This window comes from Talpa occidentalis, unplaced genomic scaffold (assembly GCF_014898055.3).
Source record: "Talpa occidentalis isolate TD23 unplaced genomic scaffold, MPIMG_talOcc4v2.1 talOcc4.3, whole genome shotgun sequence".
NCBI lineage: Eukaryota > Metazoa > Chordata > Mammalia > Eulipotyphla > Talpidae > Talpa > Talpa occidentalis.
The window spans coordinates 146,564,818-146,592,780 of NW_023603184.1; the positions used below are offsets into that span (position 1 = coordinate 146,564,818).

The 27,963-nt window shown below is 35.8% G+C and overlaps 2 protein-coding genes and 1 pseudogene across 2 annotated transcripts in view; 1 reads left to right on the forward strand and 2 right to left on the reverse strand.

Annotated features, from left to right (window-relative positions):
* The window catches only part of PSMD1 (proteasome 26S subunit, non-ATPase 1), an 83,010-nt gene that overhangs the window by 16,222 nt on the left and 38,825 nt on the right, over positions 1-27,963 (forward strand). The window contains exons 8-16 of the mRNA XM_037524208.2: positions 598-658; positions 1,425-1,553; positions 3,248-3,336; positions 3,745-3,823; positions 4,280-4,453; positions 6,870-6,981; positions 7,521-7,717; positions 8,641-8,736; positions 9,713-9,777. Of these exons, the coding sequence (XP_037380105.2) occupies positions 598-658; positions 1,425-1,553; positions 3,248-3,336; positions 3,745-3,823; positions 4,280-4,453; positions 6,870-6,981; positions 7,521-7,717; positions 8,641-8,736; positions 9,713-9,777 (1,002 nt within the window). The remainder of the gene's footprint in view (positions 1-597; positions 659-1,424; positions 1,554-3,247; positions 3,337-3,744; positions 3,824-4,279; positions 4,454-6,869; positions 6,982-7,520; positions 7,718-8,640; positions 8,737-9,712; positions 9,778-27,963) is intronic.
* LOC119255208 (60S ribosomal protein L34-like) lies at positions 10,233-11,158 on the reverse strand (annotated as a pseudogene).
* On the reverse strand, positions 12,962-27,930 carry HTR2B (5-hydroxytryptamine receptor 2B). The gene is made up of 4 exons (XM_037524210.2): positions 27,735-27,930; positions 26,235-26,908; positions 16,520-16,720; positions 12,962-14,963 (listed from the first exon to the last, which is right to left on the reverse strand). The coding sequence occupies exons 2-4, from the start codon at positions 26,650-26,652 to the stop codon at positions 14,071-14,073; spliced, it is 1,512 nt and encodes a 503-aa protein (XP_037380107.1). The 5' UTR covers positions 26,653-26,908; positions 27,735-27,930; the 3' UTR covers positions 12,962-14,070.

The following is a 27,963-nucleotide window of genomic DNA, read 5'->3' on the forward strand; positions in this document are numbered from 1 at the left end:
ACAGCGAGGGTCCCACATGGTGCACAGACCTCGCCTGCTGCCTGCTGCTCCTCTCAGCAGTATACTTCTTCGGCCTGCCTTTTCTGTCCCCCTCTCTGGCTCTGGTGAATTCTCTCACCCTCCTGTGCTTCTGACTGTACCCAGTGCTTGTATACATAAATAAATAAATCTTTAAATATTTATTTATGCATATAAGAGCTGGGGTACAGTCCAGAGGTCTGGGGGGTAAGAGGATTCACCAGAGACAGAGTGGGGAACAGAACAGGCAGACTAACCGAAATACACTCCTGAGGGGAGCAGCAGGAGAGTCAGGAGAGGTCTGCTTCACCATGTGGGTTGCTCCCTGGCGGGCTGGGTATCGAACTCGTGCTGCAGAGGCTTCAGATTATTTCATAGTGCGGTGCTTAACCTCTTGCACCGCCAGGGAGGCCCTCTTTTCTGTTTCTTAATGGCAGTATTTATGAAGTAACTGAACATTTTTTCTTGCAGAATATTTAATGTGACCATAGTTCAGATGTACAGATTGATAACAAATCACCCACACATGCTTTCTAGGAAAGATTTATCAGATTAGTGACTTGGTTTTCTTCTTTTTAGTGAGTCAATGGAAACAGAAGAAAAAGCGGGTAGTGTGCTTGTAGGAAAGACACCAGAAGTGGTAAGTGTACTTTTTGAAGTAAGTGTTAAATAACTGCTTCTATGATGTTTGACAGTAGAGTTATGTTATAAAAATGTACTTTCTGTTAAAGGTAAAATTTAAAAGACATCTTAGAAGAAGAAATCAAGTCCTTATTAACTCCTTACCAAAGAATGAACTATTCAGAATAACTCCTGCCACGGGACAATAAAAAAGTGTCACCTCCAATAAATAAATGGCACCTTATTATAGAGGGAGCAGTTTACTTATCTTTGTTGTTTTCAACATTCATGGTATATGGAAAAGTGGGTTGAGTTATTAAAACAGTGATATGTTGGATGTAAATGTTTCCTCTTTCAGGACTTTCGTTTTCTGGTACTCAGGTTATATAAGCTTAAGCTGTTCTTTACCTGAATGGGGAGTTGTATTAAAAGTGTAAGTTGGTTGTGTATAAAATAGCATGGGTTTTTTGTTTTGTTTTGCTTTTTGGGTTTTTTCCCCCATATCATCAGTAACTCTTTCTAGTTTAGTGTTCCTTTTTAAATAAAATATTTTACATTGGACTAGTTTGAAATAAATTGCATCCTTCCATCAAGCTGGTATCATATCTTAGTTGCATCTAATAAAATTAATCTTCTCTAAAATAATGACACATGATTTTCTAGAACTTACTATGAAGTTAAGAGTTCTCTTGTGCATTTCACTAGTTTGGGGCTGTTAAAATAAAGTTGACTTAGTGCATTTCGCCAATTCATGAATTTTTGTTCTTGTTTATTTGTTTTGGCAGAGCCCAGAGCCCAAGGACCAGACTTTGAAAATGATTAAAATTTTAAGTGGTGAAATGGCTATTGAGTTACATTTGCAGTTTTTAATACGAAACAATAACACAGACCTCATGATTCTAAAAAACACAAAGGTAGGAAATTCTGGAATGGAGACTCCTATGTTTTCTTCTTTATTAAATATAAGTATAGTAAGTCTTCACTTAATTTGTCAGTAGATTCTTAGAAACTGCCACTTTAGGCAAAACAACATATTGTCAAAACAATTCCACCATAAGCTAACTGATACAAATAGGAGTAAACAGTCATGTTTATTCATTCTGTCATTCCCCAACCCACTTACCCCAGTTTAGTATCACTGCCCAGCAGCTCAGGGCATCCTGGATAGGATGCCATTCCATTACATGGCACATTTACACACCTGTACTCACTCAGACAGGGCGATTTAGACATGCCAGTTACCCTAACATACACATTTTTAGCATAGGGAAGGAAACCAGAACCCTGGAGAAAATCCACCCAGATGTGGGAAAACCGAACTCCACACAGTGGGCCCAGCCAGGAATTGATTCTATTTTTCTCTTCGGTGTTCTAATGAATGTTATTCAGGGATATACTTATATTGACTTCTTATTAAATGCTTTATTGTATTTTACTCCTAACAAGAAAATAAGGAGGTTTTGTAAAAAGAATAATGGGAGAAACTCTTGAACTATAAAGTTACGTGTTTTGTTTTCATTTTCTTTTGCTAATTTTATAAATATAAACATGTAAAATTTGGACAAAAGCACATTTAAGATGTTAATATAGTTTATGTGTCTGTGAACTACTTGAGAGCATGAGCTTCTTACCTTATTATTGTAACCTTTGCTAAGTTATAAATCCTAACAATTACTGATTTAGATTTTTGAACAGATAAAATATTCATCTGATTCAAAGATGTATTAATATGAAAAGATACATAGCATGAAAAAGCTTCCTTTCCTTCTGTTTTATCCAATACCCTTTCCCAAGGTCATTTGTACTTTTTTTATACCTATATTCCCTTACCAAATATTTGTTTGATTGATTGGAATGTAGGTAATAATGTTTCTCCAAACTTTATTTTTTAAGATTCATTTATTTATGCATACAAGAACTGGGGTATAGGCCAGAGGTGTGAGGGGTGAGAGGATTCACCAGAGACAGAGCAGGGAGCAGAACAGGCAGACTGACTAAGTACACTGCTGAAGGGGAGCAGCAGACGAGGCAGGAGAGGCCTGCTGCACCATGTGGGTCAGCTCCTTGGCTGGCCGGGGATCAAACTCTTGCTGCAGAGGCTGCAGATAGCTTCACAGTCCTGTGCTTAACCCTTTGTGCCACCAGGGAGGCCCTTCTCCAAACTTTAATACTATTGCTACAAATGGCAGAAAGACACAGAAGCATATAGTATAATCTCATTAAAAATAAAATTGCTCTGGCAACTTTCAGAGGCAACTTCCAGTGCCAGAAGAGATGTAGCATAGTGTCTCAGGTTATATCAGCATCTTAGAGACCTTGGCAGAATGCAAATGGCAGGTTAAACTATTCAGGCAATAGAAAATCAGCTACCTAATTCCTATCTAAAATCTACTGACCTCAAAACCACAAATAAAATTCTATTTGATTTGCTTGTTTTTAATTAGTTAACTACCTAATTTTTATAAAGAACTAGCCAAGATCCGTATTTTAAATATCAGTTTATTTATGTTTTTACCACAAAACAGGACCTCTATGTGCTGATGAGCATATTTGTGTATATAGGAATACTTCGCAAATTACTAAAAAAAAAATGTATTTGTTTTTGTAGGATGCAGTACGGAATTCTGTATGTCATACCGCAACTGTTATAGCAAACTCTTTTATGCACTGTGGGACTACCAGTGACCAGTTTCTTAGGTAAATATGTTTGGAGGTTTCCACTTTGATTAAAATCATCTTTAACAGAGACTACATTGACATAGTTACATGGATGTAGGGATATTCTATTGCCTTCCAGTCTTGTGTTGTAAATTCTTCTACTATATTACATGTTTTTTGTTACATATGACTGCTTACTTTAAGGTAAAATTAATTCCCTTTATTAGTTGGCTTAAATGTAGATTTTTGCTTTTGTTCATAATAGAAATTAATATTATGGATTTTTTTCAATGTCCTCAAAATAGTAAAACAAGTAAGGACATAAAATAGAATCAGCAGTAACTTGAAATCCATAGGTAAAATTATTTTTAATAATTCAAGATAAGATGTTAATGCTTTAATTATATAGTGTCACAAATACTGTTGCTAAATTTTCTTTTCTTACAGAGATAACTTGGAATGGTTGGCAAGAGCCACTAACTGGGCAAAATTTACAGCTACAGCCAGTTTGGGTGTAATTCATAAGGTAATAAACACTGATCACTGTGGACAGGCATCAGAATAGAAAAGGTTTTTCAGGAGCTGTAAAAATTTGTAATTCGTTGACAAACACATTTTGTTCAACTGGATCCATCCTCTTACAGGGATTGATAAAGTAAATAGGGTGCTCAAATACATACATATGTGTTTGTTTTTAACATGAGATGGAAATCCTTTCTCTGTCTAATCTCAGAGGATTGATTGAAATAACTTATTTGCATAGTCTAAGATGAATTTGGGGGAATATTGCAAAATAAGAGGAAATTTGAATCATTTCTTACCACCAGTTAGACTAGTTCTCTAATAGCTCCCCTCATTTGAATAATAAAGTTGTGTAGGAGACAGCCCCACTTCCTCCTCTTCTAGCAGGTGAACATTCAGGAAATGTCATTTTCCTTTTACTTGCTCTTCCTGATACCTTTGTTGTGGCTTAAATTCACAGGGTCATGAGAAGGAAGCATTACAGTTAATGGCAACATACCTTCCCAAGGACACCTCTCCAGGATCAGCCTATCAAGAAGGTGGAGGTCTTTATGCATTAGGTCTCATTCATGCCAATCATGGTGGTGATATAATTGACTATCTGCTTAACCAGCTTAAAAATGCCAGCAATGATGTAAGTATTAGAATGAAAAACTAAATTCCATTACTTAAGAGTTCAGGAAAACATTAATTTGCCAAAATATTTAAGTAAATAGAAATTTTTATGGATTTGGGGATTCCCAAAACTTTTATTCTCACAGAAATTTTTGAAGGTAATATTTTATATTTATTTTTTTTAAGATTTATCCATTTATGTATTCAGGAACTGGGATACAGGATAGAAGTGTGGGGGGTGAGAGGATTCACCAGAAACAGTGGGGAACAGAACAGGCAGATTGACTGAAATGCACTGCTGAGGGGAGTAGCGGGCAAATCTGGAGAGGTCCACTGTGCCATGTGGGTAGCTTCCTGGCTTGGGATCGAACTCATTCTGCAGTGTCTGTGGATAGCTTCATAGGTTGAATCTTAACCCTTGCACCACCAGGGAGGCCCAATATTCTATATTTAAATATTCTATATTCTATATTTAAAGAGCTTTTTAGCTCTTTAAATCTTGTGTGTGACAAGCAAAATAAAGTACCAAGTATTTATAAAATGTGCATTGTATTCCCCACACTTTTAGAGTCTTGGAATCTTGTGACTTTGGTGATAATTTAGTCAAATCCTATCTTTTTTTTTTTTTTTTTTAAAGATTTATTTATGCATACAAGAGCTGGGGTACAGGCCAGAGGTGGGGTGGGGGGGGGTAAGAGGATTCACCAGAGACAGAGTGGGGAACAGAACAGGCAGATTGACTGAAGTACACTGCTGAGGTTAGCAGCGGGCAAGTCAGGAGAGGTCTGCTGTGCCATGTGGATTGCTTTCTGGCTGTCATGGATCGAACTCATGCTGCAGAGGCTGCGGAAGCTTCATAAGTTGTATCTTAACCCCTTCCACCACCAGGGAGGCCCCTAAATCCTATCATTTTATAGGAAACTAAGGCCCCAAAAAGTTGCACATACTGTCTCAGTAATCAGAATTCTTGTTTGTTTTGATCTTTCATAGTTTTTTAAAGTGTAATTCTTTTGAAAAAGCTTCCTAAGCACCTCTGTTCTTAAGGAACTTAAAATAGGATTTTGGACATTTATGTCAAGGTATACTTTTTTAGACCATTAGGAAAGTAGTTAAAAAATCCCAAAAAAAACTTTGTCTTCTCATTTAAGTGAAAAGATTCAAGTCAGTGGGATGATTGTCTTAGCTTAATAAGCCTCCTGTCTACAAATCTTAATGTACATTTACATGTATCTTTACCTCATTTGCTCTGGTAAAATTTTTCTTTTTCTTTTTTTTTTTTAATATATTTTGGCATAAAAGAACTGGGATATAGGCCACAGGTGCAAGGGGTAAGAGGATTCACCAGAGACAGAGTGGGGATCAGAACATGTGCTAAAGGGAGCAGCAGGCAAGACAGGAGAGGTCTACTGTACAATATGTGGGTCAGCTCCCTGGCCAGGGATCAAACTCAGGCCGTAGCAGTGATAGCACAGAGACTTAACCCCTAGGTCACCAGGGAGGTCCCAGGTAAAAGTTTTCTTAATGGACAAATCATTTTGGCTACCACAGTAGAAATCTTTAAGTTAAACAAGGACTTTATTGGAAGTAGCTTATATAATTAAAGGAGAAACTAATGAGCCAGTTCTCACAAAAGTGAAGAACCAGGGCAGCTCTGGAGAGGTAGGTGACAGGATTAATGGAATCATCCCTTCAGAATCCTACTATCTGGATGAATGGCCTTGAGATGTTTTTGATACTGGGTCATTCTATTTAAGGCTAAAATTCCAGAGAAGGTGCATCCACTTGGCCTTTCTTGGGTCACAGAACCACACTTTGGCCCAGAGAGGGTGGGAGCCTCTTAAATGTTAGTCTCACCAAGACTATCCAATTGTAAAGGGGTATTCCCCAAGCAAAATTGGGATGATGTCACCAATAAAAGGATACTGTGCATTCAGAAGGGACAAATGACCAGTAACATCCCTTTTTTAAATAAAGACCAATTTTTGCTCTTGATATCTTTTTTTCTCTCTGTTTCTTCACAACCATGTTCCATTAGATACATTTTTCTTTACCGTCAGCCTTCCTCTATTCTGCCTCCTTCCCTTTCGCACATAGGCATGTTATTTCACCTATCCTAAAAATATTTTCCTTGACACTTGTTTCTCCTTCTCAGTTGGTGTAATCTTTCTCCTATCCTTCTTGTGTAAACTTAATCTCTTTACTTTTCTTTAATTCACTTCTCAACTCTTTTTTTTTTTTGCATCAGCCTGCACCATTTTTTGGGAACTAAAATTAATGAGTTACCACTAGCCTTCTGAATATCAAATCCTTTGATCATTTTCACTAGGTCAGCTGCTCTGCATATTTAATATCAAAATATATTTTGAAATTAGAAAAAAAGGTATGGCTATTAAATACAGATAACAAATCAATGGAGCACATACTTTTTCCCCTAGATTGTTCGACATGGTGGCAGTCTGGGCCTTGGTTTGGCTGCCATGGGGACCGCACGTCAGGATGTGTATGATTTGCTAAAAACAAACCTTTATCAGGATGATGCTGTGACAGGTAAGTGATTCTAAAGGCAGTGAACTTTAGAATTAATATAACTAACCCTTGTTTCCTATCCGTATTTTGTAGCCTCTTAAAAATTTAATGGATTTCTTTACTTGAAGAGGGAGTGGATTTTGCCCCAGTTGTCAAGCTTATCTTCTAAAAATGTTTTATAATATATATGGGCTTTAAAAGATAATATAGCTACGAGTCTGTAACTGACTTTTGCAAATAGAAATTTATCGGAATAGTCTACTTTATTGTGGGGCTATCTATACTGCTTGGTGATAGTGTAGGAAAAAGATAACATCCATCCCCTTTGAAATCACTATAGGAGTTGATGGTGCATTCTGTAAAGGTTTAAAAGGAAAATAGCTATAAATGTATGTGTGTATTTTCACATAAAATTTCCTCTTTTTTTAATCAGATTGAAAAAAATATCAGAAGCTAATGGTTGTTAATATTTGATGCTAATATGTACCGTTTCCAAGAGGATGCATTATGATTTTACTTCAGTGACTTTTACTCTTTAATGTATACTTTTTACTCACTAGGGGAAGCAGCTGGTCTTGCCCTAGGTTTGGTTATGTTGGGCTCTAAAAATGCCCAGGCTATTGAGGACATGGTTGGCTATGCACAAGAAACACAGCATGAGAAGATTCTGCGTGGTCTTGCAGTCGGCATAGCATTAGTGATGTATGGGAGGATGGAAGAGGCTGATGCGCTCATTGAATCTCTCTGCCGAGATAAGGTGAGATCACGTTTATTTATTCACTTTTTTAAATGAGAAAAACACCAGAGGCCACTCCCTTGACCGCTAGCATTTACGGAAACACCCTTACTAGAAAATATCTCTTCCACCAGAAAATTTTATCTACATTTGTTAATAAAACCTATTAGAATTTAGTAAAGAAAAGCATTAAGTAGAAATGGGAACTAATTTAAGGATTTAAAATTCAGCCAGGATTTTAGATCAGTGATTTTCAGATAAGCAGATCCACAAAAGTTCTTTTGAAATGTGCAAGTTGATTTATTTTAAAAATAATGTTTTTGGAATTATCTAATACAATGTTTATTTTACTTCATTGTTTTTTCCTTCAAAAAAACAGTGTTTATACTTAATTACTTGATTGAGTTTTTTTCTCTGCCTTTTATTTCATTTTTGCTATGGGATTGTATATGGTAGGTATCAGTGATTAATAGTGTCCTCTATAATCTGATAAACACAACTGCTATAGTTTATCACTAAAACTACCAGTTATTTTGCTCAACTCTTACACCCCATTATCTCTTCCACTTAGTGTCTAGTGCCCAAGAATTTAATAAGGTAAAAGCAAGTTAGAATGAAGAATTAGAAATGAGCAGCTTTGTTATTCATTTGATAAATGCAAGTTTAGTGTCTGGGCAGTGAGCATTATTATAGGACTTGAGTGTATACTTGGATAGAAAGTGTGAGGCAAGACACTGTGTTGCAGAGTATTGGGAATCACAAGCAGTGAATTCCTCCTACATATGTTTTATTTCCCCATTCATTTAGAAACCTACCAAGTACAAAATTCTTAAGTTTATCCTTCAACCCTAAAACCAAATCTCCCAGTGGATACGATTGTGTCTATTAGACTAGAAAAGTTGCTTTATGAAATAAGTTGATTGATGTTGAATTGTCCCTTTTAGGACCCAATTCTTCGACGGTCTGGAATGTATACCGTAGCCATGGCTTACTGTGGTTCGGGTAACAACAAAGCTATTCGACGCCTGCTACATGTTGCTGTGAGTACCCTCATCTTTTTCAGAGATAGGAGTGAAAGGGAAAATTTGCAGATCAACACTAAGTGTCTCGACACCCAGATTGCATGACCATCACCAGTGGTCTCTCGGTTCACTCAGCTTTCCAGAAGATATTGGATAGGATAACAGTATGTCAATGCATGGAAGCCCTTAAAGTCATTCAGGTACAACTTCTGAAACCCAAGTCCAAGGGGCACCCTTGTATACAAGGAACAAGACCATGTGCATGTGTGCAGCACCCTAGGATAGGGAAATCTGTGAATAGTGGAAATCACTTCTTTTTACAGCCTGTGACATTAGCTTCCAGGTTATGTTTTATTATAAGAGACACAGGATTTATTCTAAGATTACACAGGAAAATCGGTGCCCTGATTTTCCATCTAGTCGTAGTCCTCCCAGTCCAGATAGTTTATCAACAAATAACATTGCTTAGTAACACAACATTCCCACATATGTTGTAATTCAATAGTTTTCTACATCATGGTGCTGGGAAAAGGTAAACACAAAGTCATCTTCTCATGCAGAAAAGTTTAGAACTATTATTAGTTCCTTCTCAGAGATACTGAAATCCCACAGCATCTTTGGTAAATTACCCTTTATCAATGCAGTATGTGGTATGTTCTAAGTATTTGTGTTTTGCTTGAACTTAGGACATACTGTTTTGAAAATAACCTTGAAGGAATGGTTAGATTTTCATTGTAGCTGGCAAGAACTATAATGCAATGGAAAGAGTCTTTACAAGTATCTTTAGAAGAATCTTAAACTTCAACAAGCAAAAAGGCTTATAAGGGCTGAAATGAAATTCTCGCCGGGTTTTCTAAATTGTGGAAAGACATTCTAATAAAGGAATTGTAAATTATGAGAACGATTACCTTTGAATGATGTGGGCCCCTCATGGGTTTACTTCATAATAGACATATGGTATGTGGTTAATAAGGGTTTTTACCATTTTTCCTAGGTGAGTGATGTTAATGATGATGTCAGGAGGGCAGCAGTTGAATCACTTGGGTTCATTCTATTCAGGTAATAATTTTCGGTCTCATGCCATTTCCTTTTTTGTAGTCATTAACTAAACAAACTAAATGTCTAAATCCCAAAGATATAGTTACTTACACAGCTTTACTAGTCTGGTACCTCCAAAACAGGATATATGATGAGTTGGTTCTTACTGTTTCATAGTAAATTAACAGATGTATCAGGTGTTCATTGATTCCTTTTCAAAGATCTGATAGGCGTATTAAGCTATTCTACATTTCTTTTCAAAAGTTCACCTGTAGACTCCACACTTCAATTTCTTGAGTCCTTTCTTGTTGAATATCAGATTATTTAGCCACTTACTATCTTTTTATACCTTTGCCAATTTCTTTTTCCTCAGATTTGTCACCAGTGATTCCATAATTACATTCACAAGTTATCTTTCAGGGGGCTGATTTATTTAGCTGAGAGACTTGAATTTATTTAAGGTAACCATTGTCTACCTATTTTGCATTTTGATTATAGCTTTCTGGCTCTGCCTGTGCCTTTAGTACTTGCACAGTTTTCTGCTCCTTGATAAGGAAAGCACTCCTGATCCTGTTACACACATTTTTAGCACACATGATGCCACCATCAGGCCTGCGGACATGTTTTGTCTTCATTTTAGACAGCCTCTTAATAACTTTAGATCATACAGCGGCAGTTCCTTCAAGTCAGCCTGGGCATATACCACATGCACATTTTAGTGCTTTCCCCACCTTCTTGGTCAAAGTATAATACTATTACCAGATGCTCAGGGCAGCGTAGTTTCCTTGGAGACAGTGTTATAGGATAGCCTGTGCATATAAATCAAACGCTGAACTATTCTGAATGCCCAGACACCATCCCCAGAAGAGCTTGATTAATCTTAACAATGTAACTTATTTTTCTGGTATAAAAATCATTTTCTTGGAATAGTTCTTTCCTTCCTGTCATCTTTAGCATATCGTTCTAGCCAAGCTTGTGACCCTAATCTTTCCATATGCTTGCTCTAGAATTTAGGTACAATTAAAAAACAAAAAAATAACTTTATTATTGCCATTCAGAGAGACTTAATTTGTTTTTTAAAAATTCTTATCAGAGAACTGCATATGTTTAGTATGGGAAGTATATACTTCTAGGCATATCCTTGGTAACAGCTGGTGTGAAGTACCCTACTCATATTCTCTTCCTTTATATTTTTCCATATTAGTAACATATATCTCAACATATACATCAGTGCCCCCTGTGTGCGTGGTGCCACACATGATGTTGGTGAGCTTGCTGAAAACTGTTACACTTTTTCATTTGACAGTGCTTTGCTCTCTAACAAAATTCATTTTTGCCCTTGTATATTTCCTATGTTCACTCACATCCTAAGCTCCTCGTTTAAATAGCAGATGTGTCTCATGAGTTGCTTTTATGTTTTGCTAAGGTTTCTACTACTACCGAGGGTAATCAGACTTAGCACGTGATTGTATATATGCTCATTATTACTAAGGGACCATTCTGAGTGTCCTTTTTATAACACAGTTCTTAGATGTAGAAACTGGAAAACACCTCCAGATGACTTTGTCTAAAACTTAACTCACAGAAAAAGAAAATTAAATGTAATTGTCTAAGAAATTTCAGTTAAAACCAAGTTCTCTGAATTTAAGTTTAGCACTATTTTTCTGGAATAAGATTTATTTAAAAAAAATTTTTTTAAAGAAAATGAATTCCAAAATGGTCATCAAAATATCCCATTGTCATAAAGCTAAAATTCAGAACAGTTCTCTTGTAGACCAATGCTTTCTCCGCTGTACCTTTTCATCACAGCACTCTCTCAGAGTGGTTCTGATAGAATCTTTTTATTCTCAAGTTCTCACCATTAATTTTATTTGGGAAATTTCTGTCTTACCTCCTAAGAGTATGTTTTTCTGATGTGTCATCATTTGCTTAGTGTATGCTCCATTTTATAATCTCTTCCCTTTTAAAATGACTTTGCAGACATTTGACTCTCTTGAACCAAGTTTGCAGGATTTATTTCTTCCTAATTTTTTAAACTTCTTTTTAAATATACTTAAAAATATACATAGAAAATACACATGGAAAACATGTCAGTAAATATGTATTTTTACTTTAGCAATTAAAATGAAATTATTTTTGTGGAAAACTAAAAATTCTTATGTTTATTGTTTTTTTTTTTTTAATAATTTATGCGTACAAGAACTGGGGTACAGGCCAGAGGTGTGGGAGGTGAGAGGATTCACTATGGACAGAGTGGGAAACAGAAAAGGCAGACTGACTGAAATACACTGCTAAGGGGAGCAGCAGGTGAGACAGGAGAGGTCTGCTGTGCCACGTGGGTACCTCCCTGGCCTGGGATTGAACTTGTGCTGTAGTGGCTGTGGATAGCTTCACAGGTTGCGTCTTACCACCTTGTGCCACCAGGGAGGCCCTGTTTGTTTATTGTTTTATTCTCAGGATAGTCATGGTCCAGAGAGTTATAGTATTTGATATCTGGATTATTTTTTCATAGCGTATATGGTAAAAATAAAAAAATTAAATTGAAAAATGTTCTTGCCAAACTGAAATGGATCTAGTTCTTTTTTGATCTAGTACACAGGTGATTGTGGGGCCCACTCTTACCAGTCTAGTTGACAAGTCTCATTACAACTGTTCTTTGAACTTACTGTGGTTCACATTGGCTGAAATGCAGTTGGAATTGTTGAGATTCTGAAGAAAAGTTTAAAGAGCCATTGGTGTTTACATGTTGAAATTAAATTGTTGTAATAATAAACAAATTGATCTGATGTAGACCTTTGTTAAAATTAGACAATTTTGGAGACCCCAGGTCATCTTTGCTATGACTTAAGCTGTTATAGTATGAAATAGTATTTCTCATTTTGTATATTCATATGCTTTCGGGTATGGGTACATCTTGCAGGATGAGAGGGAGATTCTTGATGTAAACAAATTTTTAAAAATTTTTTTATTTTTTAAAGATTTATTTATTTATATAAGAGCAGGGTACAGGCCAGATGCGGGGGAGGGTGAGAGGATTCACCAGAGCCAGAGCGGGGAACAGAACAGGCAGACTGACGAAATATACTGCTGAGGGGAGCAGCGGGCGAGACAGAAGAGGTCTGCGCGCCATGTGGGACCCTCGCCGGCAGCCTGGAATTAAACCAGCGCTGCAGAGGCTGCGGGCAGCTTTGCAGCCCAGTGCTCAACCGCTGCGCCACCAGGGGAGGCCCTGTTCACCTTTTATACAATAGCATAAAAATAAAATAGCAAAGGTAGATAGAATTGGTTTCCACCTACAGAGTGCTCACTCTGCTCACTCATCCTCTTAAAAACCCTATGAAATGAAGATAAGGAAACTAAACCTAAGAGAAATGAGCTATCTTTCATAAGTTCACTCAGTTAGCCAGTAAGTGACAGAGGTTAAATTTATTCCCAGATGAGGCAATGCAAAATGTCATAATGAAAGGGTGAATAAAAGATTTATGCCAGAAATTCAACCAAGTTTTGGGGCAATGTTTGTGAGTTCACTGAAGTTTATGTTCCAGGTTGAGTTCCCAGGGCTGTAGCTTACACTTGTCTTTAATCAGCATAATGAGGTTCTGGTACCAGGAGTGATTTCATTTGCTTTCTCCTCCTTCTCTAGTATACCCACTTCTGTGAGTAGATGCCTGGTGTCAGCCATCTAGCAATCAGACCTACTTAGGTCTGATTGTTTTATGTGATAACCAACTACTCTTTTACCTATCTCTTCCACCAAGACAGTTTTTTGATCAAAAGTAAAATGACTACATTTAACTAAGCCATACTGTCAATGACAATCTTATTAGCTTACCTGCAGATGGGATTATTTTAGGCACTTATCTTTAGTCTTCTTTTTCCCTCACTGTTGTTCTGTGTGAACACCATTCTAAGGTATAAAGCATATATGCCTTATGCCTTTGAGACCGTAAAGACAAAGTAAATGCTTGTTTTGTTTTGTTTTATTGCATTCTTAGCACAGCTTTGTATACAATTAGGAACTAAATAAATTTGAGCACTTCTTTTTAATGCCTGAAATTTATTGATGAATTTTATCTCATTTGAATCCCTTAATATTTAACCAGAGTGCTGGATTGTTTTAATTTGTAGCTCCACAGAATGATTTTTTCATGAAGTAACTTTGTTCATATAAGGAAAATTGGATAGTCTTAATACATAACTCTTTAAAGAAATTGCTTGATACATAACATAAGGTTCTTTTTATAATTGTTATATTTATATCTGCTTCATCATCTTACTCATCATATTAATTAGATGAAAACGCTGCCATTTTTGCTATACATAACTGACTTGCTCTTCAATTTTGTCACCTTCGTTTTCAGTTAGGAGAAGTGTATCTAGTAGAATAATCGATGAAGACTGCATGGTTGCACTTCGGATCCTTATTGGGCTCTGATACATGGCAGGATTAATCCCATTTCTCATTCCATGTTTCATGAAAAACTTAGAGTTCTCTGTCATTGGATTCCGGAAGTAGATATTACTGGAGCGATTTCTAAGAGATTTTGCTGATTTTGTGGCCCGGTAATTGCAGGTGATGTATCGGCCAAATGCATCACGAAATGTTTTATTGAAGAGGGTATAGACCAGTGGATTCACCCCTGAGGAAACATAGCCTATCCACACAAATACCTCCAGGAGCATTTCAAGAGTAGTCTGGTTGCAGGAATCACATAAAACTGAAGTTATATTTGTAATAAAAAAGGGACACCACATAAGCAAGAAGAGGAAAAACACAATCCCTAGAACCTTTGAGGCTCTCTGTTCATTGGAAATGGTCTGTAGTGACTTTTTTCCAGCTGTGGACATTCTTCGTATAAGAAGGTCATCACCTGAGGTGGGCATGTTTTTGTCCTTGCAAGAACCATCTAGCATTGCCACCTTTTCAGGTGATGAGCAGTATGTCTCATCCCTTTGGAAAACTGTAGACACATTCAGCCATGTTAGACGTTGAGGTGGCTTGTTTTTGACCAAGTAAGCTTTCTTCTGTAAAGCATGGATAGTGAGAAAGTAGGTGATAATCATGATTGCCAGAGGTATAAAAAAGGAAGCCAGTGAGCCAAAGAGCTTAAAATTGCTAAAACGATCCTTTGTCATCGCACAAGTGATATTGTTTGCATTACCCGCGGCAGTTTCTATCCCTCTAATAGGGACTGGAATGGCAATGCCTAAGAAGAAGAAACAGATAAGTTGAGTTAATTTTATGACCTTTGACCATTAGGTAAGGTCCTTATAGTTTATCTTTGTGACTGTGCTGTAACATAAGTCCTGCTACCCACAATGTACAGTCTGCCAAAGCACTTAATCAGTGAAAGATTTGACAAATAGAACCTACAAAAGCAAACCTGCTATTTTTAATTATTATAATTAAAGCCACCTTAAGGCTATAGTATGTTCATGAAATAGTAGTGTCTTCATTTAGTCTCCATTTTTCATAATCTATTTTTATTGGTGATCTACCCCAGGTTAAAGAAAAGAATTCAGAAAAGAAATTGCTCTTAATAGCCAGTGTAGTTTACCTAAAAGGCTTCATAATGCAATATCTTAATTCTTAACTATTTCGTTCTGTTTTTAGGTTATACAGTTTCACTTAACAGACAGCTTTTTCTTTTGATTATATGAATGTCTTTTAATCTTTCCTCCTGACCAGGGGTTCATTTTTCTTTTTAACACTGCTAAGAATGTTCTACATTCACATGTAGAACATGTGAATTGAAAAATTCATATTCAAGATTGAGAGTTTCTGTAGTAGAACTGTGCTTTGTGCTATTTTCTAACACTTTACATACCATGAAGTAGCTAGTTAGATATGATCTTGCTTAATGAACCAATTTTGTATTAGGAAGACAACTCAAGGATTGAGCCCTTCCCCTTTGAAAAAGCAGGTGTTTAAAAATCAGTCTGAATTAATCTTTAGAAATCTCTAAAATACTTGTGTTGTTTTATGAATCTGCAAGATCCCCATCATCTGCATAGCTTTTTTATAGTAGCTAAAGAAGTAGCTAGAGGGGGCTACATTTTCTCCTTTTCCTCAGGCATACTACCAGAAAGAAGATTCTGTATAATTGTTCTTCTTTACACTAGGGGTCAGCAAATTGCAGCTTGAAAGCCAAATTTGGCATCCTTTCCATTTTTGGTAAATTAAATGTTATTGGAACACAGTTGTATCCATTAATATATTGTCCACAGCTGCTTTTATTCTGTTGCACAGTTGAGTAGTTGTGACAGAAGCTATATATAAGCTGCAAGTCCAAAATATTTTCTATCTTGCCTCCTCATTACTTTAAACACCTAGCAGACAGACACTGCCTCTTTAGTCTGCGCCCACATTGCTTTCCAAGATGAACTTGGGGTTTTGATACCTGTGTAGAGAATATAATTTTGTGATTCTATATACTATCTGTTCCTTAATGATATATTGACATGATATGAAAATTTTTTAGACGTAGCCTTCCTACATGTCAAAAATCAAAGCATTATGTCAGTAAACACTGAAGATGGTTCTTCTTAGGACATGAATTTTTCAGCTTTTTTACACTTTTTGCAGATAGAATGGTATAGAAGCTATAGATAAATGTAATGGCATAATGAATGAGCTTGTGTTGGTTTATGAGGTTTGCTTGACCTCTGTGAGTTTCTTCACTTACCAGATACAGTATTCTGCTGTTAAATGGCACCAAAGGCTGTACATACATCACCCCACACCCTGACTTTCTCCACATACCTATTGAAATTAACCACACCACAGTAATCTTGATGAATGCTGTAGCTCGTGAGTTACACTGATTGGCCTGGATTGGTTTTTTGATGGCTATGTAACGATCCACGGAAATGGCACAGAGATGCATGATGGAAGCAGTAGAAAAAAGAACATCAAGAAATAACCAGGCAGGGCATACAACAAGTGGGAGGGGCCACATCGCTTCTAAAAGAAAGAAAAACAAAATAAAAATATATTCTCCTGCATGACAATTTTCAGCCTGTAGTTTCTTTTTAAAGTGGTACATTGCTCATCTGAAATTAACTTCAGATAATGAAGTCAATAAGATTAAACGGGATATTTTTGTACATGTTACCTTTTAAATACATTATCTGTTTCATATAATAATTATAACCATTTTTCTAAAGTAGCAGTAGTTGAGCATTTTTTAGCATTTATTTGACCTTTGCTCTTTTGTCTTTTTCCTTTTATGATCTTTTTAAAATTATACAATATTACAACTGGAACTTAACTTTCCTATTCAAGTAAAATTTGTTTTTAAGCTGCTATTATAGAAAAAGAAAAAAGCATTTGACCATATAGAGGAAGCAACATAATGTGGCAATAGAATATAAGTCTCAGGGAAGCCTGGGATTTGGATTCACTTCTAACAATAACTAACAGCATGAACTTTGTATATATAGCAAACTCATTTGCTTAAATAATGAAGTGGAATGATTTGAGTTTTCTTTTTGACAGAAATAGTTCTTGAATAAAGTTAACAAAAGGAATGACTTCAAATTATCCTGAAAAGAAGTGGATTGTTATCCTTCTGTATCTCATCCTTCATTCCAAACACTAGAGCTGTATAAGCAATACAGACGTTTGGTTTTAAAAGAAGAGCTGAGAATTAGACATAATTCTTAATTTGCTTAACAAACTCATAAAAAAGCACTTAGTGTACACCTCATATCATCTTAAGCACATTAGAAATACTGACTAAAAAAACTTAAGGTTTTGGAAATGTTATTGAATATTCTACATAGCTTTCCAATAAATTTACTTAAACAAGTAACTACACTATAATACATAATATATTATACATACACATACCTGTTTGCTATTTCACAGTAACTAAAAAAAATTTTTAGGATTTGTGCTAGAATATTTCAGGTAGAATACATTTTACAAAAAAATACATATACAGAGAGAGATAGATGATAGAACTTTGATGATAGATGATAGATAAAAGAAAATTACTCTTGTATAGAGCTAATGTACATCTCAGTCAAAAATGTTAAAATATTTTTTTCTTAGGGGCAAAATAACAAAATCAAAGTGAATTTTTATTTAAAAAGGATAAATGGGGCCTCCCCGGTGGCGCAGCGGTGGAGCGCTGGGTTGCGAAGCTGCCCGCGGCCTCTGCGGCGCCGGTTCTATCCCCGGCTGCTCCCCGGCCACCAGTGGAGGGTCCCACATGGCGCGCAGACCTCTCCTGCCGCCTGCTGCTCCCCTCAGCAGTGTACTTCGGTCCTTCTGCCTGCTCTGCTCTCCGCTCTGGCTCTGGTGAATTCTCTCACCCTCCCGCGCTTCTGACTGTACCCAGTGCATGTATAAACAAAAACAAAGAGAGAAAGAGAGAAAGAGAGAAAGAGAGAAAGAAAGAAAGAAAGAAAGAAAGAAAGAAAGAAAGAAAGAAAGAAAGAAAGAAAGAAAGAAAGAAAGAAAGCCTCTATATAAAAAAAAAATTTAAAAAAAATATTAAAAAAAATAAAAAGGATAAATGATTGCTTTATACTTGATTCCATTTCAGCAGCTTCTTTAAAAGAACGAAGCATCATGTGGAAAAAATAATTCATACTTCTACATAAATTAGAGGCATTTAGTTGGAAAGGACATTAAAGATTATTCCACTGATTTTGCAGATGAGTAAGTTCAAGTACAATGAAGTCATTGCATATGGAAGGGAGCATTTGTTTATCAAAACTTAAAAGTTAATTGAAAATACTCTTTCAAACCTTGTTGAAAGTGTGTGCGTCAGATCACCAAGAATTAGTATCACCTGGGAACTTGTTAAAACGTCAGGCTCTTGGGCCTCATCCCAGATCTGCTGAATCAGATTCTACAGTTTAACAAGATCCCCTGATGATGATCTGTATGTAAATTAACATTTGAAAAGAATTGCTTTAGAACATTTTCTGGGAAGGTGGGATCTTAAGTCTTGTAAGTTGTGCCTCAATTTGCTGGTATATAGCATGGGCACTCAGAATGCCTCGTAGAAAGGAACTTACAGGAGACTTCTCAAAGAATGGCAGAGAAACCTGTGTTTAGAAGAATCTAATCAAGATTTTCTCCCTCTGAGCCCTAGTTTTCATTTTATTAGTCAATTAGTGGAGGGCCTACGTAGAGTGAAGAGTCATGTTTGATTCAAGTTTTGCACTGAAAACTACTTAAAGTGAAGCTGCTGTCCGGTAGTTCTAAATTAGGATTTAGGAGGTAGACCATATGCCAGAGCCATATGGATGGTAGTTAAGGGTTTTGAAAGATAGGTAATTAACGCCTTACATCTTAGGCTTTTTTCCTTGAAATTCCAGCTCTGTAACATCTTTAAAATTACTAATAATTTTGTCTTCCCTATTTAGCTCTTCCAAGTATAGGTTATATTTTTAAAAGTTAACATCTGGAAAATTCTAATCATAATCTAATAACCATGAGCAAGAAGCCACAATTGACCTCTCATAAAAATTACATTGTCTTTGGAATTAGACTGTCTGATCCATGTGCTCCTAGTTGTGGGCTAAGAAGGAAAACTCTTTTGAGTCAGTGCTTTCATATTATCAACAGTAGGAATATTGAGGCATGGTGCAGAATTTTCTTTAAGAGATTATGAAGTTTTGGATTGAAAAATGGATTTTTATGATTAGCCTTTACAATTCTGAGTTTCTTAAAATACTAGTGAATAGGCTTTTTATGAAACTAACATAAAAGTAACAATAGTTGCATTAAATTAATTCTAGAAATATTTTATAAAGACATAAATTTAAAAAGCTGTGCTTCATTGCCTAAGTAGATACAGGTAATCTGAATTCTTAGTTTGTAAAGGAATTTTTCCTAATCCTGATACTTTCATTCAAAAATTATATTTTCAGTGATAACTTTGATAGGCTCAAGGATCAGAAAAGTTTGTTACTATTCAGAATAACTGAAAAAGGTTGGTAGTATGATGAAATAGGTGAAATTCCAAAATTTTACATGTCATTTTTATTAAGTTTTAAGTTATAAAGATTTGCAATTTCATTGATTTACTATAATATGTTAGAGTTTATTTCTGTAATAATGTATTTCCTGTTTAATGTTTTATTAATATATTTTATAATCTTTATATATTTAAAATGGAACAGTTATGGATTTACGTAAGAAGAAAGGTGTATCTAAGAGTCAATCCCAAGCAAAATTAGTTATCAGTTATCAGGTACTTTAACTAAAATTAATTACTGCTATTTGGGGGCTCTAACTTGACTCTTTCGTGAAAGCTGAGTGCAAACATTTAGATGATACGCTGTTGTTCCACAAAAAGAAAGCACAAAAATTTCTCTGAAAAACAAATCCCGTTTCCATTACTTTCTTTTGCCCACTTAGAAATAAAACTCAGATTGGAATTTAATTTCAATGAAGTTTGAGTAATGGCATTTCTATGGATGCCTGAAATAACCATATAGGAGCAAAACAAATCTTAGGTATAACATAGATCCTAGACAGTTAATTGCTTGTTAAAGAATATTAGTAGCTAAAATATTTTGATGTTTAAAATGAGGACTGTATACTTCAAGTACCACAATATATAAGCAATGGTAGAATTGCTGTTCAGTTATATAAGCTTCTGTTCATCTCCCAGAGAGGGTTCAACAACTTTATAGACCTGGACCTAGGTCTGGTATCTTCTCTGAAAAGAGATCTGGCAGTCACCTCAAGAATTTGTACAGGGCCTCCCCGGTGGCGCAGCGGTTGAGCGCTGGGTTGCGAGGCTGCCCGCTGCCTCTGCGGCGCCGGTTCGATTCCCGGCTGTTCCTGGCCACCGGAGGAGGGTCCCACATGGCGCGCAGACCTCTCCTGCCGCCCGCTGCTCCCCTCAGCAGTGTCCTTCGGTCCTTCTGCCTGCTCTGCTCCCCGCTCTGGCTCTGGTGAATTCTCTCACCCTCCCGCGCTTCTGACTGTACCCAGTGCATGTACGAACAAACAAATAAATAGATGAATAAAACATGCCTCTATTAAAAAAAAAAAAAAAAAAAAAAGAATTTGTACAAGTACTGATTAAGACCCAAGTGCTCTATATTATTTACATGGTCTACAACAATACTTTTATTTTTTTTTTTAATTTTTTTTTTTTTAATAGAGGCATGTTTTTCTTTATTTATTTGTTTGCTTGTTTGTTTGTTTTGTTTATACATGCACTGGGTACAGTCAGAAGCGCGGGAGGGTGAGAGAATTCACCAGAGCCAGAGCAGGGAGCAGAGCAGGCAGAAGGACCGAAGTACACTGCTGAGGGGAGCAGCGGGTGGCAGGAGAGGTCTGCGCGCCATGTGGGACCCTCCACTGGTGGCCAGGGAGCAGCCGGGGATTGAACCGGCGCTGCAGAGGTCGCGGGCAGCTTCGCAACCCAGCGCTCTACCGCTGCGCCACCGGGGAGGCCCTACAACAGTACTTTTAAACAATACTGGGTTCTGCCTTCTCCCTAGAGAAAATCCTGTGGCTCTTTTGTTAGATAATATTATTTAAAATGAAAAGGTTGGCTCAGTGTGCCAGATATGACAGTTGTGCTTGATTCGATTTTTTTTCATTTGCTTTTGAGAAAGCGAAGTCACTTGAGGTTAAATTCTAGAGGCAGTTCTCCTGGGTTCAGATCATGTCTTACCATTTATTCATTCTTCTATCCTGTCTTATAAAATGTGAATAATATACTCTGGTTTCTCTTCAGATTGTATATATCTTTCAACTTTTTAATGAGAATAATTATACCAGTTTTATAGGGTTGCTTTGAGAATTAAATGCAATAATACATGTAAATGTGTTTAGAATAATGTCTGGGATACAGAAATCACTCAATAAATGTTAATTCTTATTACTATTATTGTTTGGCAGAAACTAGCCAGCCAACCCAGCCATTTAAACCCTCCCACTTAGAAATAATAAACTAAGTCACCAGTATAAAATCATTGTTTATCTTCCAACCTTCTGTAGCAAGAGTGCATGTTTCCAATTGAACTTAAAGCCTGCCTTGCAAAAAAAAGGCATGAGAATGTTTAACTGTTTAACTTTTCATTGCATTTGTGATGAAAGTATACCTTTAATTATATATGTGTCTGTAAGTATATGCACATATGTGTATATAATATGTTGCATATATTCATATATAAAGACACATAAGTAGCCTATATATGTATTTCCATATTTGTTTGGGGAGGGGAGAGCTTGTTTTTCATGTTTTTTGGGGGGGGATTTTTTTTGTTGTTGGTTTGGTTTTAGGGGTTTTTTTGGTTTGCTTTTTTTTTTTTAACTTGGTATAAAAGCCTTAAATTTTAACCAAGAGCTCTGTTTCTTGATGAGATGGACTCATTTTTATCTAAATCCTGCTTGTTCTTTGGACAAGTTTTTATTTTGGAAAGCCAAGTATGTCACTAGTACAGAAAATAATTGACAGTATAAATCTGGGACTAAAAATATTTCTCTTTTGAGGATTTCAGAATGCATTTTAAATTCATTCCAAGAATATTATGCCTGTAGAGTTCACGGAGGTAAATAGTTCATGAACTTACTGAAGTTGGACAATTCTAAACATCCATTAGACCCATAGAGGACATAGTTTTCAAATATACATTTTTTTAATCTCAAATTCTGTTTCTACCTTTACCTGCCAGGGGGAAAAAGATATAGATCAGTGCTCAAATTTTTATTATAAAGCCTCTTTATTTTTATTGTTTTTCTACTATGTTTGAACATCTGGAATTAGATGTCTATGATAGAATTTTCAATGTTTCAAGTGATTTAACATGAAAATTTTTCCTTGGTCTTTTAAATTTCTATGTTTCAAAAAGAAGTACCTTTAATTTCCCCATTTAAGAGATAGGTAGAGCAACATTTCATTGCATAAATGAAAAGCTGATTTTTTTTTCTCTACATCTGTTTCATCTTTGGTCAGATTCACATCTAAACTAAATCATGCACTTAAGTATATAAACCATTTGCATGCAGTACTAATACCTGCCAGTTATGTGCCTGTATAATTCTGGGCGCTACTTGACAATTTCAGATACCAGCAATGTAAGGTTTAGTACACCCAGTTTTACAGAGAAAGTGACTGAGCTCTGATGTGTTGAGTGACTGGTTTAAAGCAATACAAGAGAACCATGATTCAGAGCCTGGGTGTCTTCAAACCCTAATTGTTTAGCCATTTTCCAGTCCCTCTTTCAGTCATACCACAGATATGTTTCAACATATAGATCATGAGGTATGAATTAAAACTTGTTTTCAATAAGCCAGTGGGTGACCAAACACTGTATTTTCTCCCTGTACATTTTTTTTAAAAAGATTTATTTATACAAACACAAGGGTACCGGCCAGAGGTGTGGGAGGGTGAGAGAATTCATAAGGGACAGAATAGGGAGCAGAACAGGCAGGCTGACTGAAATACACTGCTGAGGGGAGCAGCGGGCGGGCGAGACAGGAGAGGCCTGCCACTCCATGTGGGAATCTCCCTGGCCAACCGGGAATCAAACCGGCGCTGCAGAGCCTGCAGGTAGCTTCACAGCATTGCGCTCAACCCACTGCACCACTGGGGAAGCCCCCCTGTACATTTTTAATTTAATTAATGAGGGAAGGAGAAGTTCAGGGAAGTTCTTAACTGTGAAACATCCTTTTTGTATTGACTTGTTATTCTATTTTCTTTTGCATCCTATTCATGTACTTCTAATGTAGGCATTTTCATGCCTTATGTTATAGGCTGGTAATTTGTGATCAAAGATTTAAGAATCCTACATAAAACAGTAAAAAACAAGAACTGTAAAGGTCAAGTCCAGTGCTCCCAGAAAAGAGAAAGTGGCTGAAAATTTGACCTACCACAACTCATTTGAAGGACCATCTTATTCCAATTGTCATAATCTTAGTAAAATAGAAATGCAAACAGTATCATTATTCAACCAATCATTGGTTGAATAAAATATTCCTAAAATACTCTTTGTATTTCCCTGCTCCCCCCCCCCTTTTTAACTTAATCTTACTGGAATATTAGCTATTATAAAGTTTCTTTGTTACTTTCATTGAATTTCCTTGTGATAACTAAAATATCATTTGTAGTGGTAGCTATTTTTTTATGTTTACTGAAATAAGGACACTTGTATTTATAAACACTATAAAATTTCTGAATATTATCCCTATAATGACCCCATCTATTCCTACCTTTTAAAATTATCAGTAGTTCTTATAAATTTTTTGAAAGACTATCAAAAAATTTTAGTTTTTGAAGTCTGCTCCCCATTTATAAGATGTGCAGTTCCCAATTTATGAACAGGATCCTTTGCTTTTTAGAGAGCAGCATGAATTTTCTTACCCTTCATATAAATAAAATAATATTTAATAATTAGTGTAGTAATGTTTTACTTAGTGGTTAAGTTCCTGGATAGGTTCATTTTTTCAAAAACCAACCTTACTCACTATACAGCTTAAATTCTGATAGTAAAAGTTCATCCTTCCTCCCCACACCACATTTAAGTAAAACCTTGACTTCCAGCTGCTGGATACCTGCTGTTTTCCTGTAGAATACATTCCATTCTGTTATTCATTTTTTTTGTTTTGTCAGCTCACTATAATATTATGGAACTTCATCTTTCAAGATTCCTAAGTATCTCCCACAGTATTTTGCTTATAGATGTTTGATATTAATAGACTCACGAATTTTAAAGTTAAAATTCACTTCTGCAGAACTACTCAGTCTCATTTATTCAACATAGCAGGTCAGATGTGGTGTGAATGAGCATTTTAACGCTTTCTGTATACCTAGCAAAGCACTATTTTAAAAGTGTAGGGGGGTTTTGTTATATATATATATATATATTTTTTTTTTTTTTTTTTTTTTTTTACATCATTCTTCCCTTTTGTACAATGTATGCTTTCTCCTCTCAGGTGTAGTTCCCATATAATTCCCACCACCACTTTACCCTGCACCATCACCACAGTCCCTTGTACTCTTCTCCCCTGTTTTGATCCCTCTCCCTCCCACTCCATAAGTACACTTTTAATGTTAAGCTGTTTTTATGTACATGGTGATAAGGGCTTAAATCAAATGCCTATGTGATCTTTACCAAATATGCATAAGTTTTCCTTTATTTCCTTTATTTATTTTAAACTTTATTTAGAATTAAGATTTTTAGGTTCTCCTTTAAAGTAGAATTTCTTGATCATTTCCCATGGCTACATGTAGCACTAGATTACTTAACAGATTACAAATTATAAAAGGGGGGCAGGAAGAGATAGATAATATTAATGATTGGAGAGTCTAATTAAAGCCTTAGAACCTTACTGCTGCTTGTCTGGCCACACAGTTTAAAGCCTGAGTAAAAGTTGATTTAGAATAGGTTTTCACCTGTCACCATCTGATTACATTTGTGGAATCACGTACTTAATTTTAGATATCTTTCTATAATTATTAAAATATAACTTTCATACCTAAATATAATAATTTGAATGGCAGCTTTCTTCCCCTTCTTAAATTCTGCCTCTATAACCTGAAATATTTTTATCTTCCCTATGTAAACATAATTGCAAGGTTCCATATCTGTTACAAATAATCATTTTTCTTAAGCAGTTAGTAAATGAAATACCCGTTTATGACAAGCATTAAATAAGCTCTTAATGCTGATTCCAAAGGTCTAGTGGCCCTCGTAATTCATCAGCAGGAATACTTGTGTTTAGCCAAATCCTATAAGTAGAGGTAATACACGTGAATCAAAAATTACTAATTTTAATATCTTTTATTCTATAATATTTCTATGTCGAGTTACATTTTTTATTATTGTAATAACTTAGCTTTCGGGCCACTTATTATGTTAAACTGGAGGTCTGATTTAATATGTTTTAAGAACATAGATGTCAGAAGCAATAAAAAATTAATCAGAGGGGACCATCTCTTAGAACAACTCTAATCCAGACCAAATCCTTCAGCAACTGAACATAATTTTTTCTTAATATGACAGATGTGTGAGCATTATTTAAATCTCAAGTACACAACTTTGAGGTATAGCAGGAATTTTTAGAGCAAATCCCATTTTAAATTGGGGTTTAGTGATTTTTGGAATTTAGTGATTTAGAGACCTTATTATTAATAATTAACCCAACATATAACTGTCACAGAAGTGTCCTTTGACAAGAAAAAAGTGAATAATAGGGAAATTAAAGTACAAGCCTGCTTTTCATTATAATTTTTAGGTAATGTATGCAGAATCTATGAATATTGCTGTTGGGTGATTTAAGTGATTTTATTAGATGGCTGTGGAGGGAATAGAATTGTTTCTAGGAAATTATTTTTTGCTCTTCAAAACTGATTATCAACCATTGAAAAATGAAGGGCTATGTACTTACTATATTGTTAAATAGTTCAGGTCCATCTTTAAAGGTTAAATGAGTGCATTTCTCTCATAGCGGATCATAATTCTGTGGTTTGATGGCAGGAATGAAGTGAAATACTTACCAAACATTATTGTCAGAAGGGCAATTGGCATCACAAACAATCCAACCAGCAAATCAGCTACTGCCAGTGACATTAGGAAATAATTGGTAGCATACTGCAGCTTTTTCTCCAGCGAAACAGCCAGAATAACAAGGATGTTTCCACCAATTGTGGGTATTATCACCATGAGTATCAGGAGAGCTGCCCAGCGTGGTTTAATTCCCTGTTCCTCACCAATCTGCTTCATTTCCTCCGGTATCGAGTCTGTCTGTAATCCCGACCAGTTAGAAGAAAATAAATGATCAAATGGGCTCTGCAAAATATGCTCAGGAATTGTTCTTTGTTCAGACATTCTGTAAGAGAAAGCCGTATGCTGTTTTTCTGTGATTTGATCCAATTCTGTACAGTGGTCAGCATGGTCAGTAGCTATGCTGGTCATAGGCTTTTTTAAGGCATTGTACCCTTGCCAAATCCTCAAAGCCAAAGGACTCCTTCCTTTAAAAAAAATTCAAGTTCTCAGAAATGAGAGTGCACATGCCTCTGTCATGTCCAAGGGTCGGGATCCTGCAGAGGCTCCGATTTTGGAAGGTTCAGTGCATGGAACCAGAGGCTGTAGAGAAAAAGCTTTTACTAGTTTCTCTTTTTTTTTTTCTTTTTGCTGTAGTGGCAGAGTCATGTTTGAAGGCAAGTTCCCCCTAAATATAAATATATGGATTGCATTATTTTCTTTAATTTCAAAAACAGTTTAAAAAAAAAAAAGCCTGAACATAGTAGCCCCTCCCTTCTCAATAGGTCTTGTGCATTTGTGACGATGCAGCCAGGTCCACATACACATTTCTGATATGGCTAACTTAATGAGATTGGAGTTACATTCATTTTTTAAGTGTTTATAATAAAAAACTAGGTGTTTCCTAACCCTTTAATGTCTTTTACCTTTACTTTTGAATATGCACAAAAGAGTAGAAATGTCAAAGAACTGAGTAATTCTGAATGGAACCTTTTCATACACACTGGCCACCCACCTAAAGTCTAAATAAATGGTTTACTGGCTAGGAATCCTCATTTGTAATTGAGTTTTGTCTGACCAGGATTATCTTAATAGTGACATGAATGCCATTTTTGTAAAGCATTTTAGAAGCCCTTTAGTTTGAGAAAAGGAAAGTAATAAAGTGTAATAGATAAACTGTCTCAACAATTTTTAGTAATTTTACCTTCCAAAGCATGTTTCTACAACAAATACTTCGCAAATTTTTACTCCGTACCAACTTTAAACCAATTTTGTTTATTTGGTTTTTGAGTGGTAATTTTTTTTACGTTCTTAGTTTCCTTGGAAAGGAGAGGAAACTAATGGAAAAGTTAAATCATTATTTGTAAAATTTGCAGATCTCATTAAAAATCTCCCCTTTAACACTGATAAATTTTTCATTTTGATTTTTAAGCTAGTGAATAGAAATGAAAAATTATGATAACACAGTTTTTTAAGAAAAAAAATCTTTATATTTATTTGTTGAAAGTACTTACCTCTTATTGCTTGTTTCTCTCTAAGCATGTCATCCTGTCTGCTCTGTATATCTGCTCACTGCTGTAATCCTCCTCACGTTGACTTACTGCGCCTGCAGCACTGGACTTGAAGGCAATGTAACAGATGTGTTATATAGCTGTAAGCCTGCCAAGGAAGTTATTTCCTCTTTGGTACATTCATTTTTAGAGAGTAGCAGAATTCATTATAATTCCTAAAATCACCAGTTAA